Consider the following 19,302-nt stretch of genomic DNA (forward strand, 5'->3'; position numbering starts at 1 on the left):
GCCTCTCATGTTTTTCCTCAGAGTTTCTTGTTATGGAAACCACACAGCGGCAGGCAGGAGCCTTGGTTGTGCATGGGTTCCAGTATACTTTCTTACCTTTTATGCAATATCGTAATATCCCTGATCCGCAAATGACTTAAGTAGAAAAGAGGATATTGGATACAAAGATACTTACAATGACATGCCAGAAATAACACAGATGAGCAGGATGTTTATTATGAAAGGAAAACTGTAACAAGCAAACTATTTAATTTGACGAAAGTAATGTATCCATCACTTGACAAATTAACGCCTAGTGGTAGTCCTCTGTGTACTGTCATAATTGTGATGAAATGATGCACCAAATAATGTGACTAGAAGACAGATATTTAGGGTTATAATCTTCAAAGGGAGAGAATAGAAAGTGTATGTGGATGGGAGGTGGTAAGGTATGGAGAGATATTATCCAATAGGGAAAGCAAATATATAGCAATTACAGAAGAAAAAAACTGACTTAAAAATACTGGCAACATTCTTGAAGAATGTGGTGGACAATGAAAGCATAAAAGTGAGTAGGAGATTATACAGGTTGATTAAGGGCAAAAAATGGCTGGCTTACTGTAAAAATCAAGGTTGGGCTTTACAGTCACCTTTACTAGTACTTAAAGCTGCACAAGGTGCCATATGTAATGGGCAGTGCTGTCCCTATTCATAAAATACACACAAATCTGATCTGTAACACAGTCTACTGAATAGAGTAAGGTCTGGTGTCACATGTAAGTGAGGTTAGGGAGGGCATGGAGTGGTGGCTGGAGTACTCGGGCACAAACCCTGTACCCTGGGTATAGGGTAAAAAGAGCCTAATGTCCCTAGCCACCACCACTTGTGAATATTTTGATCTGTTCCTCATAAAATCTGTGGTTTCAGGATGTTTGTGACAAATCACTGAAGGTGAAGGTTGAATTTATTAAATAATGACAGGCATTTGAATTTCAGACTTCATATTCTTCAGAAAATAAATGGTAACATTTGTGTGTATAAAAATATAGCTGAAAAGCACTGGGAAAATGTTCTTCGTTCCCCATTGCTGCAGTCCTTACTATTGGGTGTAGTCCGCTGTCCAGTCGGCCCGAATACCAGAGTATATGGCTGACGTCGGTCAGGGCGCATTAGACTGACGTCAGTACGTCAGGGTACTAATGCGCATGACCGACGTCATATCCTCAGTCTTTTTTGCCGCATGGTCCGATGCAGAAGCAGTTTTGCGAGTGCAGGTTGGCGTTCTGAAATATTTCCGAAACCGGAGTTTCAGACCGAAGCAGAGTTGGCTAAGTACCCCGTTGGGGAACATTTTGGTTTTTTCTTGCCTCAGTATTTAACCGGATGTCAGAAAAAGTGAATAACTGTATTTCTTGTGGGAAACAGATACCTCATAGGGATTACCATACCTTGTGTATACCTTGTTTAGGGCCTGAGCACGACGTTGTTGGTTGCCGCTCTTGTGCTAGGTTTAACAAACGCACTATTAAGAGGAGGTTAGACTGTGCCAGGTTAGTGTTTGGGAAGCGTTGTAATTATATAATGCCGCCGGATGCTCCGACGCCTCTTCGCCCAAGAAGCGCAAGGACAAAACAGCGAAGCCTAGGGTTGATGAACCGCAGTCCCGGACGCCGGTTCTTTAGAAGGCTCAGTGGAGCCAGAGGTTTTGCCAGGAGTTTCCATGGAGTCTCAGGCAGAAACTTTACTGTTACAGGATGTGCCTTCTCAGGAGGTAGGCCAGGCTGAGGGGCTTCTCAGGTAACTGTTCTTCCCTCTCTTCCCAAGGTAGTTAGAGCCTCTCCTTCTGTTGCCAAAACTTCTTTGAGAGGTAGGCCAAGTTCAGCTTCAGTGGGGCTTCTCCTAGCATTTCGGTTCTGTACCTAAGAAACATATGCTTAAAATGGCAGAAGATTTGATTACTATGATTAGAGGTTCTATGCCCCTCCTGATAAGAGGCCTAGGGTGGAACCGAGTTTGATAGTTTTGAACAGTGTTCAGAGGCTTCTGAGTCTTCTGCGGAAGATTTGCAGGAGTATCCTCCTTATTCTGATTCTGATGTGGATGATTCCACTCCTACAGCTTCTCCTCCTGAGGATTTCTCATTTTCAGAGACTCTGCATTCCATGAGGGAGCACTTTAAATGGGAAGGCCAGGATTACTCTGATTCCAGGAAAAGGCTTAGGGAATTCTTGTTTTACCCCAGCATAGGCCCTTAGCTATACCTCCTGTGTTGAATGTGGTGGAAGATGTTTTGCAGAGGCTTCCCTGATCCCTGTCTCTTTGCCTCCTGCTCGTGTTAAACCTGATAGGTATTATAGGGTGCCCGTAGCACATAAGTATTTGTTTAAGAGTCCTAGGGCGGATCCAGAAACTGTTTCTCAGGGGCCTAAAGGTGTTAAGGCCTCTGTGGTTAAAAATCCTGTTCCCACTGATAAAGAGGCAAGGGCTTTGGATAGGTGGGGAAAGAAAGTGTATACTTCTTCCACTCTAGCCATGAGAGCGTTGAATTGTCAGTTTCACATGCTAAAATATCAAAATTATCTCCTTTCACAATTGAAATCTAAGGTGGATGCTTTGGCGGAAGGTATTGAGTGTAAAGAGTTGCTGGATTTGGTTCATGTGTCTGAACAAGTGGGTAAGCATTCTTTGCAATGTGGTTTTGATGCTGTACAGGCCTCCTCGAGGGTGGCTGCCACTAGTTCTGTTCTTCGCAGGCATGCCTGGTTGAGGGATCAGAATTTAGCTGAGCATGTTAAGACAAGGATTTTGGATGCTCCTTTACAGTCTGATGTGTTGTTTGGTTCGCCTGTGGAAGCAGTTTTAAAGAAAATGGAGGACAAAGCTAAGTCTATGCAAACTGTTAAAGATTTTTGCAGGTGCAGCCACCAAGTTTAGTAGAAATTGGCCTGCTAAGGGGTGGACATATCCTGCTTATGATTCCCAGTCTAGGGGTAGGTCTAGACGTGGTAGGGGCAGGGCTCAAGGTTCTTTTAGGCCTAGAACAGGAGTGCACCTGCTCAGACTTCTGGTGAGGGCAGGGGTCAGTCCTTTCGTAAACAGACCCAATGACCTGCCTTTTCAGCTGCCAGTAGATTCTCGTCTGGCAGCTCCTTTGGGAGGAAGACTGTCTCTTTTCAAAGAAAATTGGGATTTAATTACTCAAGACAGATGGGTGTTGGATATCATTCACCACGGTTACAGGTTTTATTTCCATACAATGCCCCTTTCAAAGGCATGCCAGACGTTCCTCCTCCACAAAGAAAAGAGGCTCACAAGCAAGTTTCTCAGTTACTCCAGATGGGGCCATTCAGCCAGTCCCTGTATCAGAAAGGGGCCTAGGATTTTATTCTCGCCTGTTCCTAGTACCAAAGAAGGGGAACACGTGGAGACCAATTTTGGATTTATCTCTCCTCAACACTTATCTGGACATTCCCAAGTTCAAGATGTTGACATTACAACAGCTTTTACCTCTGCTGGGCAAAGATCACTGGATGGTAACTTTAGATCTCAAGGAAGCTTACCTTCATGTGCCTATAAGGCTAAGTTGCAGGAAGTATCTGCGTTTCGAGCTGGAAATTCTCATTATCAGTTCTCTGCATTGCCCTTTGGCTTATCTACTGCCCAGAGTATTCACAAAGGTTCTGGCTCCAGTGATAGCTTACTTCAGGCTACAAGGAATTCAAATCTATCCTTACTTGGACGACTGCCTGATTCTGGCTCAAGAAAAGGAAGACCTTCTACAGCATCTGGAATATGTTATAGCAGTGCTAAGATGCCTAGGGTATTCTGTGAACGAAATAAAGTCCAGTCTAGTACCCTCTCAAGACATGTGCTTTCTGGGTGTGAGACTGAATACAGCAGCCCAGATGGCCTTTTTAACCCCGGACAACCAAAAGAGTCTATCACTTTACTTCCATCAACTATCTCATCAGTCCGTGCTGACTGCAAGGACAGTCCTTCAAGCATTAGGGTTCATGGCATCTTGTATTCTGGTGCTTCCCAATGCCAAACTGCATATGAGGAAGCTACAATGGTATCTCAAAAATGTATGGACACAGCACTGCCAGGATTTGGACACTGTCATTCAAATAATACCTTGCCTTCAAAAAGAATTTTTGTGGTGGGCTCAGGAATGTCACCTAAACAAGGGACTCTCTGTGACCCGGCCAGAGGCGAGTCAGATTTTAACGACAGATGCCTCGGACATTGCTTGGGGAGCTCATCTAAATGGAAAGTGGATACAAGACAAGTGGCCTGCCAGACTACAGCATCTACATATCAACATGAAGGAGATGTTAGCAGTCCAGTTTGCATTAATGGCTTTCAAGGAGTTACTTCTTCCAGGGCAGGTGTTGATTCTAACAGACAACACAACTGTCATGTGGTACATCAACAAGCAAGGGGGAACACATTCTTATCCTCTATGCAGGCAAGCAATGATTTTATGGGAGACTGCGCTAAGCTTTCAACTAACTCTTCAGGCAAGGTTTCTGACAGGAGCACAGAACTCCTTAGCAGATGTGTTAAGCAGACAAATCATGGATCCCCACGAGTGGAAACTGGATCTTCATGTATTTCAGAAATTGACAGTGTCATGGGGAACTCCAGACATAGATCTGTTCGCTTCTCCACTAAACCACCAGCTGCCAAAGTATTGCACAAAGGGGTTTCATTACACAGCTTGGAAAGTGGATGCTCTGTCTTTCAGTTGGAAAAACCTTCATGTGTATGCCTTTCCACCTCTGCCTCTTCTTCCAAAGGTACTATTAAAGGTCAGACAAGACAGGCCAAGGATGATTTTGATAGCTCCAGATTGGCCTCGGCAACACTGGTACCCACTACTACGGAGTCTGGTAAAGAAGCCTCCATGGCCTTTACCTCTGATTCCTCATCTGTTATCTCAGAAGGACGGTCATCTGCTCAATGTCAAGCTTCACTCTCTTCATCTAACAGCCTGGCATATTCTGTGTTGAAACACAGCAGGTCTCAACTTCCTCAACAAGTTTTAAATGTGATTATGGAAGCTAGAAGACCTAGTACAAGGAAAGTGTACGCAGAAAAATGGAAGAGATTTTTATTTTGGAGTACAGCAAAGAATTTGGAGATTTCTGAGCCTAATTTGAGTGTGGCTCTTCAATATCTTACTGAGTTATTGGACAAAGGTTTGTCCTTCTCTTCCATTAAGATTCATGCTGCAGCAATTTCAGCTCACTATGATTGTGACCCACCATTGTTTTCGCATCCTTTGTTCAAGCAGTTTCTTAGAGGGGCAAAGAATATAAGACCCCCGAGAGCTCCTACTCCTGCTTGGGATCTCAATTTTGTGTTGGAAAAACTTACTCTACAACCTTTTGAGCCTGTGGCTACTGCTGAATTGAAATACTTGTCATGGAAGACTGCTTTTCTGTTGGCTATTACTTCTGCAAGAAGGGTGTCTGAGTTGCAGGCCCTTATGGCAGTAGAGCCCTTTTGATTTTCCATAAGGATAGGGTATCATTACGCACTAATCCTTCCTTTATGCCTAAGGTGGTTTCTAGTGTGGCTTTAAACAAAACTATTCATTTGCCTACTCCAGTTTATGCAGACCCCCAAAATAAAGGGGAAAAGATTTTGCACACTTTAGATGTACACAGGCAATTGCGTTATTATTTAAGCAGGACTAAGGATTTTAGGCAGTCTCAGCAGTTGTTTGTTTCTTTTGCTTTGAGTTCGCAGGGCAAGCCTGTGTCAAAACAAACTATTTCTAGGTGGATTGGCTTTTGCATTGCATTTTGTTATTCCCATCATGGCAAGGAGATTCCAGCTGGGATTAGGCCTCATTCCACTAGGGCTACTGCCACTTCAACAGCATTTCTAAGGGGTGGCAACTAAGGATATTTTGGAAGCAGCTACTTGGAGTTCAGTGCATACTTTCTCTAAGCATTATCACCTTCCTATCTACTCTAAGTCTAGGGCTGGTTTTGCCACAGCTGTTTTGCAAGGCATGTTGTCAGCTCCTGCTTCTTTATGATTTGCCAGCCTCCCTTACCTCTGCTTTGGGATTCTACCCAATAGTAAGGACTGCAGCAATGGGGAACGAAGAACATAGTACAGTTTTGTACCTACCATAAATGTAGATGTTCGAGGATCCCCATTGCTGCAGTCCAATTTACCCTCCCTCCTTCCCCTCTGTGTTTAGGGGTGGTTGTGTAGGTGAGGTTACATGCTGATATTTTTGTATATATTCTTGTATGTATTGTACATATTTTTGGTGCAGGTATTTTGGGCCTTGTCTTTTTAGGGTCTTCTGACATCTGGGGCAAGAAAAGACTGAGGATATGACGTCGGTCATGCGCATTAGTACCCTGACGTACTGACGTCAGTCTAATGCGCCCTGACCGACGTCAGCCATATACTCTGGTATTCGGGCCGACTGGACAGCGGACTACACCCAATAGTAAGGACTGCAGCGATGGGGATCCTCGAACATCTACATTTATGGTAGGTACAAAACTGTACTTTTTGATGACCGATAAAGAAATTAGTTCCTTACTGGAACCTAGACCAGGTTTTGCACATAAGAACATGCACTCTTTAAAGAGAAAACTTTATTTTAAGAATGAAAATATAAGGAAAACGGATGGACAGACTTGTCCATGTGGAAGATGCTCCATGTGTAAATACATAAGCAACACTATTAAGTTTTTACACCCAGACACAGGCAGGGAATATGTATTTAATATTTCAGCTACATATGCCTTAGATCACATTATTTATTTAGCCCAATGTTCAGTGTGTTTCTGTTTCTATGTGGGAAAAACAGATAGAGCCCTTAGAGATCGTATCAAGGAACACATGTACCAAATACAGAAAAAAAGTGATGTTAGTGCATTATCTAAACACATTAGAGTGAATGACAACACACAATTTTGCTTTTTTAGTTATAGGTAAAATATATGACAACATCAGAAGAATGGGGGACATTAGAAAGAGGACAGAACAGCTTGAGGCAAAATGGATTATAAGTCTGAAAGCAGATTCTGGGTATGGGTTAAATGACAGGATACCTATAAGACCAAAACTTAAAGCAAGACCATTGAATAAATGAGATGTTATGCCATTTTATGACATGCTTACTTACATCAAGTATTAGAGATTTTTAACAGTATATGTTTATATTTGAGCACATTTTTATGTCTGTATATTTATATGTGCATTTTTTTATTTATGTATTTTTTACACGAGTTTTTAATGTGTTTGTTATGCATTATATTTTTTTAGAATCTTGTTTTCACAGTGAAGGAATGAATATTTTTACTTAATGAAGGATGTTTCTTTAAGATGATTGTGACTTAATTAGTTGGTTCAAGGTATATAAGATGCACAGTAGACAGCATGCATTTGTATCTGAAGAAGCAGAAATTATCCGTGAAAGCGCTTATACATCTTTGGTTGAATAAAGAAGAGTTTTTTTACACTGGAACTACCTGCTATTTTTTGGACTACAAGTATTTAACATTTAATTGCAGTTTTCCTGGTGGATTGAAGCCTCTAGTAAGGAAAGGTGTGGGTTTTTTACTTGACATTTTTAATTATGTTTGTAACTTCAGGGAAAACACTCAGCAGTGTGCCGAGCAAATCATGAATGACAACACTTACACCCAGCCTGAAACTGTAGCAAACCTGCTAGCCAACAATTTCAGTTCAACCCCCCCCCCCATCACCTCCTACCACACCCAAAAAGTATCCGCAACCACCCCACTACCGGTCATAGGTCCTTACTGCACTCGCTTAAGCCAAAAACACAGCGCCCTTCAGTCCCGACAACATTCCAGAATGATTATTAAATAGCTTAAAACAGAATCTATTAGGGACACTCAAAACCCTCTTTAACCACAGCCTCTAGATGGGCTTTGTTTCGGAGGAATGGAGGACTACAATAGTCATTCCCTCTGCACAAGGCAGGGGGCCCATCGACTGACCCAAGAAGTACAGACCCATATGCTTGGCCAGTCCTATCTGCAAGGCCATGGAGAGAATTATCATGGACCTGATCAATAACAACATATGAACTCTCCAAACCCTGGACCAGACCTATTTTGGTTTTGTCAAAGGGAGGTCTTGCTTGCTCAATCTGGTGGACTTTTGAGAAAGTCACTATGGCCATGGACAAAGGTAAAATGGCACACACCACTTATCTAGCTCAAAGCTTTCGACACAATCCCCCACTCAGGCATCATAGATAAACTTACTGAATTAGGTGTAAACCCCCACATTGTCAGATAGCCAGCTGGCTCACTGACAGGACACATGTTGTCTGGATAGGTGAATCCACTTCAGATAAGAAACCTGTTATTAGTGGTGTCCCATAGGGCTCAATGTTAGGACCACTCCTGTTTGGTATGTACTTCTCTGAAGTGAAGGCCAATGTTGGGAACCTCTGGCCCACCAACTTTGCCGGTGACAGTAAGCTGGGAGCAATCATTGAATCTCCAAATGATGACATCCTACAAACAGGCCTAAAACTGACAAACGACTGGTGCCAAAACCATGACCTGAGAATAAATATGTGTAACCATACTCATCAGTAAATCAGATATCCCTGCAAATTATAATACTGATAACACACCACCTAGGAAAACAGATAGTAAACTAAACTTTGGCCAGTGGTTAGTTACGGTAGCGAGAAAATCCTTTTGTGTGGTTCAACTTATAAGTAAAAGCACGGCATCAAGATCAAAGGAAGTCATAATGTCCTTGTACTCAGCCCTCATCAGGCCTATAATAGAGTACAGTGTTCTCCTCTGCATGTACCTAACTAGGCTCCAGAGGTTTCTCACTAAAAAAATAGAAAGGATAAGACACATGTCTTATGCATACCGAATAAAGGCCCCTACTGTAGACACATGATGTCCAGAGCCAAGATTGCTGTCTGTCTGTCCCCAAGTGCCTGACTACTGGTTTGACTCATAGAGCTATGTCGTCAGTATAACAGTTGCCAGAGGTGGATGACTTCCGTAGGGTTACCATCATGCATTTCTTTGGAAAGCCTGACTTTTACATTATGAAATAATCCACTTATATGTATGTGTGTGTGTGTGTATATATATATATATATATATATATATATATATATATATATATATATATGGGTCTACCTGAAAACACCGAAAGTGCACAACGCCGACAATGAGAACACCGACACCGGAAGACCGACAGTTGAGAATCCCGACACTGAGAATACCGACAAGTTAAGGTGAGTATGCGATAGGGACAGACGTTTGGGTCAGGGTGTGGATAAGGTAAGTGTGTGATAGTGACGGACGTTAGGGTAGGGTGCGGGTCAGGTAAGTGTGCTATAGTGACGGACGTTAGGTTTAGGGGCAGGTTAAGTGAGTTAGGGTTAGGGTGCAGGTAAGGTAAGTGTGCGATAGTGACAGACTTGAGGGTTAGGGGAGGATTAAGTGAGTTAGGGTTAGGGTGCTGGTAAGGTAAGTGTGCGATAGTGATGGACATTAGGGTTTGGGTTAAGGTTAGGGGAGGATTAAGTGAGTTAGGGTTAGGGTGCTGGTAAGGTAAGTGTGCGATAGTGATGGACATTAGGGTTTGGGTTAAGGTTAGTGCATAGATAGTTGTGTATGTAAGGTTTAGTGTAGGTTTGTAAGGTTTTTGGTGTGCTTGTGTTGTGTGTGTGTTTTCGAAAGGTATTTGTTTTGTTGATTGTTGGGATTTTGGTTTGTCGGGCATGTGAAGTTTCGTGTTTTTGAACTTTCTTTTTTTGTCGTTTTTTTTCGTGTCAGTTATTTCGTTGTCGGTGTTTTGGCGTGTCGGTATTATCAGGTAGACCCATATATATATATATATATATATATATATATATATATATATGTGTGTGTGTGTGTGTGTGTGTGTGTCTGTGTGTGTGTGTTTGTGTATACACATGCATGTATATATATGTATATATATGGATCCCCTTCATAAGGTGGAAAGCTCAAAAGACTGAAAATCAAAATATGTAAAACTCAAAATATTGAAAATGGAATTTGCCCTTTCTCCAGTGTTGTGCGATCTGAGTTGATGGATATATAATTATAAGGGGGTATGGGGGTGTATTCCCCCCTCATTAGATTTGCAGTCTTTTGAAGTTTTGATCTTCTGACATAGACCCATATATATATATATATATATATATATATATATATATATATATATATATATATATATATATATATATATATATATATATATATGATTTCAGCAGTAACAGGTAAAATAGTAGGAAAGTTTTGCCCCCCCCCCCCCACACACACACACACCCCAATATGGGGAGGTTCTGCCTTTAAATATACTACCTCCAAGGTCATACCAACTTGCAAAAAAGGGAAACTGGTTACTACCATTTTATCCCATTTGGTGTGACCTAGAAGGTAGTCTACTTAGAGCTCAGGGTGATGAAGAATAGCCCCCAAATTGGGGAGGGTGCAGCCTCCCTGAAAAACATTATGAATTCAGAGGCTGTTAATTGACTTCAGTAAGTCTTAGTAGACCCATGTATGTTTGTGCGTTTGTGTTTACGTATATATGTATAATAGAGAGTTGTGTGATGTTCTCTAATAACAGTTTCATTGAGTGAGGAAAAAGTACAAATGGTGGAAAGTCAGCTTCACCAAATCACAATTTGTCTGAAAGTATATTTCATTGAATGTGGTACAGCTAGTTGAAGTTATGTGATATACAGATCATGTTTGCAATTAGGCATCTTTTAGGAGCATCCACCACCCCCCTCAGGTAGCAGTGCTTCTCAAACCTATCTGGAAGTCTAGCTTGGCTACCATTTTGAGCCCTGGTCTCCACTACAACTATAGGAATGGTATACCTTTGCAAGCTTGTCACCTCGTTCCTCCCTCAAAGACGAACCTTGTCATTCCTCTGTGCCTCCATGCCAGGTCCTGTAGGTACCTGAGCTGCTGTTCAAACTTTGGTTACATGAGTTTTAGTTATAATTTTCTCAGTCTCTCTTGGCTAATGGAGCTATCTCAAGAAGGGAAAATAAATGGCATGTGTAACTCCACTCAGAGACCTGTCTTGAGGAACAGTTGCTGAGATAAGAGCTAAGGTATTTGCAACATTCCACATCATCCTTTCAGCAGACTAGAAAATTCCTTCAACTTGAGTAATGCCATGTAACTAAAGTGTACAAAATAATGTAGATATCATTTACATTGCATTTCCACTTTGTGAAATGACAGTGTGTATATTCATTTTTGTCTGACTTTATTGTTATCATGTCCACATAGTTAAATTCACTGATGAGTCCTGGTAGTGGTATGCCTCTGTCTGATCTTAGTTTTAATTCCATGTGTAATCTTTTTTTTTAGTGCCTAAAGTAACTCAAAGACCAAAACCAATTACCAAGGCACCAAAGGCACCACACCCACCAACAAAATCAGGTAAGCTTTGATAATTACACAAGAAATAAAATAAAAGTGTTATGTGTACTTGAGGGTTCGATCATGTTGTCTGGACATATAAAACCCTTTTATATGCTTTTTTGGGTAAGCTAAGGTGTTTTCCATAAATGAAAGGACAGTAAACCAAATTACTGAAGTGTAAAAGTAGATCTTCAAGTGTTCCTCTGCAGTGAATGCAAATCTTCAGAAATTCCTTTTAGTGCTGTTTGTTTCTCATGTTTTCTTTTCTGTAAGTCTAGATTCTTCATGATCTCAGGGACATGCCTTCTTTGACCTAGACATGCTAATAAGAGGATTGCACACTCATTATTTTATATCTCTATTCCTAATGTGCATCATTTGGAAGATTTGTAACTTTGATTCCTGAAACATGTTACTGTAATATTCAAATCATAACTCAAAGCCCCCAACACTGCTGCCTTTGTTGTTTGAAATCAGATTACAGTGTCACTGGTTATTGACCTGCCAGTTCTTCAGTCCAGTGACCTGTCTCATCAGTAGAGAGACAAGTCTGATGTTTACATCATCATCAGGTGCTAGCAGAGTCATCAGTAGAGAGAGAGGTCTGATATCTACATCATCTTCAGGTGCTAGCAGAGATAGAAGGCCAATGCAGGGACTGGTCATTGGGTTTACTTACTGACCTCAGAGAGAGTTCTAAAAAAATAAGAAGGTGACAGACCTGGAGCGCAGGTCTTAAGCCTACAGGAATGAGATTTCTTCAAAGTCCACATCTCTAATTTTCAGACGTTTTCAAGGCTTTGAGAGGGGATGCCATCCAGGTACCTGCTTTTGAATGTGAGACTCAGGGTTTTGTCACCTCGTCTTCTCATTTGACTCAGCTAATTGACACATTGTGGTTTGGCCTTGTGTCCCAGGGACACATTTCTGGGTCTGAACCTGGGCCAAGGATACTTATTTCCTTTACCTCCCTTCTTGCTGTTGGCTGTTTGTTGTTAAGAACTGAATCAGACCCACTGGCCCTCCAATACATATCTTCAATGCCCCCCCATGGAGTTTAAAAAGATGTATGGTGCATTGTGCAGTGGTGGGTGAACAGTGGCACAGTAGGTGCATTAGCTTGCTTTGATGCAAGTACTGGAACCCAAACTGCCTTTTCAGCCCCATGTATAGCCCATAACGTGCACGTCATCATCTAGATCAAGCAAAGCCATCTTTGAAGTTAATATAGCCTCCCAGGTGAAAGATAATCATAAGGCCTTCTACAGCTATGTCAGAATCCTCAAAGACAGCACACGTCAATGTGTTGAACCCATGGTTAATGGTGCCATATTCACCGAGCCTGCCAATATAACATTACAAAAGATACTGTAATGTTACCTGTGATTTATAGCAATTACAAATAATGAAAAGAATGTGAACAGACAGGAGTTTATTCACTCATGTCCTTCTGAAAACCCCTATTTTCATCCTTTTGAATCTTGGGGTTCATCACACAGCACCACCCACATCTGCAATGGATGTAGCCTGAAAATTAAGCAATTTGATACACTGTCTTCCATCAAACAGAACCTGGATGATTGAATCTGGACTCACAAATTTATCCTGGGCTTGACTGGTCTAGCTCTCCTTGAGAGATGGGTATATAGTCAAAAGGTGGGTACTGACAAGGTGCATGTGGATTCAAGATGCAGTTCCCTCATATTTGTTATGGTCTTATAATATTTGAAAATCCACATCTGGTTTTCCACACTGACTAGGTTACTTAGAGAATGAATCTTCATTTCCTCCACTCTAAGGTATCTGAATTGCTTTTATTCCATTTCTGAGGCCTTAGCACAAAGGAAGGATAATTTTCCACATCCTGGATGTTTACTTCCAGCTGTCATCTTACTGCTGCAAGGTTTACGCTCACAGAAAGACAGAGCAGCTGTTCACTTTCTTGCCTTTTGGCAAGGAGCATGTGGATTTAATCAAATGAGCACACTTAAGTGGATCTTTCACTCCACAATGTACTGACACCAAATAGACAAACCTTTCTTTTAGCCAGGACATTTGAATGGCTTTTCACCAGGAAGGGTGGGAGTGGAGGTCTCCTCCTTGTCCTTGTTTCAAAAACATGTTCACTGTGGCCATATGGATGTTCTTCGTTTTCCATTGCTGCAGTCCTGACTATTGGGGTATAGTCCGCGTCCCGTCGGCCCGAATACCAGAGTATAAGGCTGACGTCGGTCAGGGCGCATTAGACTGACGTCAGTACGTCAGGGTACTAATGCGCATGACCGACGTCATATCCTCAGTCTTTTTTGCCGCATGGTCCGATGCAGAAGCAGTTTTGCGAGTGCAGGTTGGCGTTCTGAAATATTTCCGAAACCGGAGTTTCAGACCGAAACAGAGTTGGCTAAGTACCCCGTTGGGGAACATTTTGGTTTTTTCTTGCCTCAGTATTTTACCGGATGTCAGAAAAAGTGAATAACTGTATTTCTTGTGGGAAACAGATACCTCATAGGGATTACCATACCTTGTGTATACCTTGTTTAGGGCCTGAGCACGACGTTGTTGGTTGCCGCTCTTGTGCTAGGTTTAACAAACGCACTATTAAGAGGAGGTTAGACTGTGCCAGGTTAGTGTTTGGGAAGCGTTGCAATTATAAAATGCCGCCGGATGCTCCGGCCCGCCTCCAAGAAGCGCAAGGCCAAAACAGTGAAGCCTAGGGTTGATGAACCCGCAGTCCCGGACGTCGGTTCTTTAGAAGGCTCAGTGGAGCCAGAGGTTTTGCCAGGAGTTTCCATGGAGTCCCAGGCAGAAACTTTACTATTACAGGATGTGCCTTCTCAGGAGGTAGGCCAGGCTGAGGGGGCTTCTCAGGTGACTGTTCTTCCCTCTCTTCCCAAGGTTGTTAGAGCCTCTCCTTCTGTTGCCAAAACTTCTTTGAGGGGTAGGCCTAGTTCAGCTTCAGTGGGGCTTCTCCTAGCATTTCGGTTCTGTACCTAAGAAACATATGCTTAAAATGGCAGAAGATTTGATTACTATGATTAGAGGTTCTATGCCCCGCCTGATAAGAGGCCTAGGGTGGAACCGAGTTTGATAGTTTTGAACAGTGTTCAGAGGCTTCAGAATCTTCTGTGGAAGATATGCAGGAGTATCCTACTTATTCTGATTCGGATGTGGATGATTCCACTCCTACAGCTTCTCCGCCTGAGGATTTCTCATTTTCAGAGACTCTGCATTCCATGAGGGAGCACTTTAAATGGGAAGGCCAGGATTACTCTGATTCCAGGAAAAGGCTTAGGGAATTCTTGTTTTACCCCAGCATAGGCCTTTAGCTATTCCTCCTGTGTTGAATGTGGTGGAAGATGTTTTGCAGAGGCTTCCTGAACCCTGACTCTTTGCCTCCTGCTCCTGTTAAGCCTGATAGGTATTATAGGGTGCCCGAAGCTCATAAATATTTGTTTAAGAGTCCTAGGGCGGACCCAGAAACAATTTCTCAAGGGCCTAACGGTGTTAAGGCTTCTGTGGTTAAAAATCCTGTTCCCACTGATAAAGAGGCAAGGGCTTTGGATAGGTGGGGAAAGAAAGTGTATACTTCTTCCACTCTAGCCATGAGAGCATTGAATTGTCAGTTTCACATGCTAAAATATCAGAATTATCTCCTTTCACAATTAAAATCTAAGGTGGATGCTTTGGCGGAAGGTATTGAGTGTAAAGAGTTGCTGGATTTGGTTCATGTGTCTGAACAAGTGGGTAAGCATTCTTTGCAATGTGGTTTTGATGCTGTACAGGCCTCCTCGAGGGTGGCTGCTACCAGTTCTGTTCTTCGCAGGCATGCCTGGTTGAAGGATCAGAATTTAGCTGAGCATGTTAAGACAAGGATTTTGGATGCTCCTTTACAGTCTGATGTGTTGTTTGGATCGCCTGTGGAAGCAGTTTTAAAGAAAATGGAGGACAAAGCTAAGTCTATGCAAACTGTTAAAGATTTTTGCAGGTGCAGCCACCAAAGTTTAGTAGAAATTGGCCTGCTAAGGGGTGGACATATCCTGCTTATGATTCCCAGTCTAGGGGTAGGTCTAGACGTGGTAGGGGCAGGGCTCACGGTTCTATTAGGCCTAGAACAGGAGTTCACCTGCTCAGACTTCTGGTGAGGGCAGGGGTCAGTCCTTTCAGAAACAGACCCAATGACCTGTCTTTTCAGCTGCCAGCAGATTCCCGCCTGGCAGCTCCTTTGGGAGGAAGACTGTCTCTTTTCAAAGAAAATTGGGATTTAATTACTCAAGACAAATGGGTGTTGGATATCATTCACCACGGTTACAGATTTTATTTCCATACAATGCCCCCTTTCAAAGGCATGCCAGACGTTCCTCCTCCACAAAGAAAAGAGGCTCACAAGCAAGTTTCTCAGTTACTTCAGATAGGGGCCATTCAGCCAGTCCCTGTATCAGAAAGGGGCCTAGGATTTTATTCTCGCCTGTTCCTTGTACCAAAGAAGGGGAACACGTGGAGACCAATTTTGGATTTATCTCTCCTCAACACTTTTGGACATTCCCAAGTTCAAGATGTTGACGTTACAACAGCTTTTACCTCTGCTGGGCAAAGATCACTGGATGGTAACTTTAGATCTCAAGGAAGCTTACCTTCATGTGCCTATAAGGCTAAGTTGCAGGAAGTATCTGCGGTTTCGAGCTGGAAATTTTCATTATCAGTTCTCTGCATTGCCCTTTGGCTTATCTACTGCGCCCAGAGTATTCACAAAGGTTCTGGCTCCAGTGATAGCTTACTTCAGGCTTCAAGGAATTCAAATCTATCCTTACTTGGACGACTGCCTGATTCTGGCTCAAGAAAAGGAAGACCTTCTACAGCATCTGGAATATGTTATAGCAGTGCTAAGATGCCTAGGGTATTCTGTGAACGAAATAAAGTCCAGTCTAGTACCCTCTCAAGACATGTGCTTTCTGGGTGTGAGACTGAATACAGCAGCCCAGATGGCCTTTTAACCCCGGACAAACAAAAGAGTCTGTCACTTTACTTCCATCAACTATCTCATCAGTCCGTGCTGACTGCAAGGACAGTCCTTCAAGCATTAGGGTTCATGGCATCTTGTATTCTGGTGCTTCCCAATGCCAAACTGCATATGAGGAAGCTACAATGGTATCTCAAAATGTATGGACACAGCACTGCCAGGATTTGGACACTGTCATTCAAATAATACCTTGCCTTGAAAAGAATTCTTGTGGTGGGCTCAGGAATGTCACCTAAACAAGGGACTCTCTGTGACCCGCCAGAGGCAAGTCAGATCTTAACGACAGATGCCTCGGACATTGCTTGGGGAGCTCATCTAAATGGAAAGTGGATACAAGACAAGTGGCCTACCAGACTACAGCATCTACATATCAACATGAAGGAGATGTTAGCAGTCCAGTTTGCATTAATGGCTTTCAAGGAGTTACTTCTTCCAGGGCAGGTGTTGATTCTAACAGACAACACAACTGTCATGTGGTACATCAACAAGCAAGGGGAACACATTCTTATCCTTTATGCAGGCAAGCAATGATTTTATGGGAGACTGCGCTAAGCTTGCAACTAACTCTTCAGGCAAGGTTTCTGCCAGGAGCACAGAACTCCTTAGCAGATGTGTTAAGCAGACAAATCATGGATCCCCACGAGTGGAAACTGGATCTTCATGTATTTCAGAAACTGACAGTGTCATGGGGAACTCCAGACATAGATCTGTTCGCTTCTCCACTAAACCACCAGCTGCCAAAGTATTGCACAAAGGGGTTTCATCACACAGCTTGGAAAGTGGATGCTGTCTTTCAGTTGGAAGAACCTTCATGTGTATGCCTTTCCACCTCTGCCTCTTCTTCCAAAGGTACTATTAAAGGTCAGACAAGACAGGCCAAGGATGATCTTGATAGCTCCAGATTGGCCTCGGCAACACTGGTACCCACTACTACGGAGTCTGGTACAGAAGCCTCCATGGCCTTTACCTCTGATTCCTCATCTGTTATCTCAGAAGGACGGTCATCTGCTCAATGTCAAGCTTCATTCTCTTCATCTAACAGCCTGGCATATTCTGTGTTGAAACACAGCAGGTCTCAACTTCCTCAACAAGTTCTAAATGTGATTATGGAAGCTAGAAGACCTAGTACAAGGAGAGTGTACGCAGAAAAATGGAAGAGATTTTTATTTTGGAGTACAGCAAAGAATTTGGAGATTTCTGAGCCTAATTTGAGTGTGGCTCTTCAATATCTTACTGAGTTATTGGACAAAGGTTTGTCCTTCTCTTCCATTAAGATTCATGCTGCAGCAATTTCAGCTCACTATGATTGTGATCCACCTTTGTTTTCGCATCCTTTGTTCAAGCAGTTTCTTAGAGGGGCAAAGAACATAAGACCCCCACGTAGAGCTCACTGTGGCCATATGGTTATCAGTGTACATCTTCAGTAAGCACTGTAGCCTGCACTTCCTCTCCAGGGAAAGAACAGCATCCTTTGGGAGGGTTGGTACATCGGTGCTTTTTACCTTGATTCTCTCTGTCTTTTCATAATTTTGTCATCCATGATGGTTGCCCTTTGGCATACTGTTTGACATTGTAACCAATAATGTATACAAGATACATTGGGATAAATTACATGAATTGATCATTGAGTAGACTTTCTTCAGTGGAAGCTGCCCTCCTTCCATCTAATTCAATGGTGGCAATTTCCCAACTCAAGGGCCACACTCTGGCCTTCAACCTTCTTAGTGCTGCTGTTTGCTTTCAATACCTAGTTAAACTGATCATCATAAAATAGCTATCAAGATGAGTGATGCAAGTGAGTAGCTTGTTCTTGAAGGTGCACAAAGTGCCTTAAGTAAAGGACTTGCAAATATTGACAGAACTCCATCATAATATGTTTTTGGTATGTACATAATCATTTTTAAATTCTACCATTTATTCCAGATTAATAGAAGCAGTCGAGAATTTTACTTGCTATTATAATTGTGATTATGTAATTTGTAATTATGATGCTGTTTGTGAGGTGAAAGCTAGTGAAAAGGGCATTACAGTTCACTGAAATAGAAAAAAATGGCCACCACTGTTTCAGTATCTGGTCATTTTACCTATTCCCTGACAATACAGCAAGAATCTCTCTGCATGTGCCAACATTTTATATCCTTGTAGCTAATGTTTTTTTTTTTTTTTTTGAAGGTAGAAATCAATCTGAAAAGTGATCTCTAATGGGGGACTGAGAGGTTGTACACAGTCCCTAAAACAAGCACAATGATGTCAGGCATGGGCTGGATGATGCCTTCCTCTATGAAAATAGGGAGCTTTACTGTTAGAGCCTGATTAGAAGGCATTATAATCAGTACATAACTGTTTCGCAGAGGGCCTTTCTGAAAAGTCAGCTGATACAGTGACTGTACCCTTATAGGTTATGTAGTAATAGATAGTAATATTAATAGTCATAAGTTGTACTATTTCTGCACATCTATTTATTTTGGTGACTAGTTGACTGCCTGACAGATCTCAGACAGTGGTTGCTAAAGGAAAGCTTCCTTCATACCCACACCAATGTACTAGTTTATCATCCAGAAATGCTTCAATGCCTTTTAGTTTCTTCATTTTCTAAACCTGCTCCACACATCTTGAAGATGGTCTTTTTTTTTTTTGTCTGTTCAAGTCTCACTTTGTTTTAGAAAGAAAATTGTCTCAAGATGCATAACATATGCTAGCACTTTTATAGGTACCCGAAGCAGAAGCAGTTCGCAAGTGCCGGTCGGCCAACTCCTGAGATTTTCGAAGTCGAATTTCAGATTCAAAGTCTTCAATAAAGCTAAGTACCCCATTGGGGAAACTTTTTTCTTGCCTTAGACCGATTAGCTACAAGGA

At 42.2% G+C, this 19,302-nt stretch overlaps 1 protein-coding gene across 1 annotated transcript in view; it reads left to right on the plus strand.

The window, feature by feature from the left end:
• CD99L2 (CD99 molecule like 2) overlaps nucleotides 1-19,302 on the plus strand; it is a gene marked incomplete in the record, with an annotated part of 1,047,726 nt that overhangs the window by 764,818 nt on the left and 263,606 nt on the right. The window contains 1 exon segment of the mRNA XM_044057164.1: nucleotides 11,376-11,447. Within this exon segment, the coding sequence (XP_043913099.1) occupies nucleotides 11,376-11,447 (72 nt within the window).

The sequence above is a fragment of the Protopterus annectens genome, chromosome 15.part0, assembly GCF_019279795.1.
Source record: "Protopterus annectens isolate FY-2018-M chromosome 15.part0, PAN1.0, whole genome shotgun sequence".
Classification (NCBI taxonomy): Eukaryota; Metazoa; Chordata; order Ceratodontiformes; family Protopteridae; genus Protopterus; species Protopterus annectens.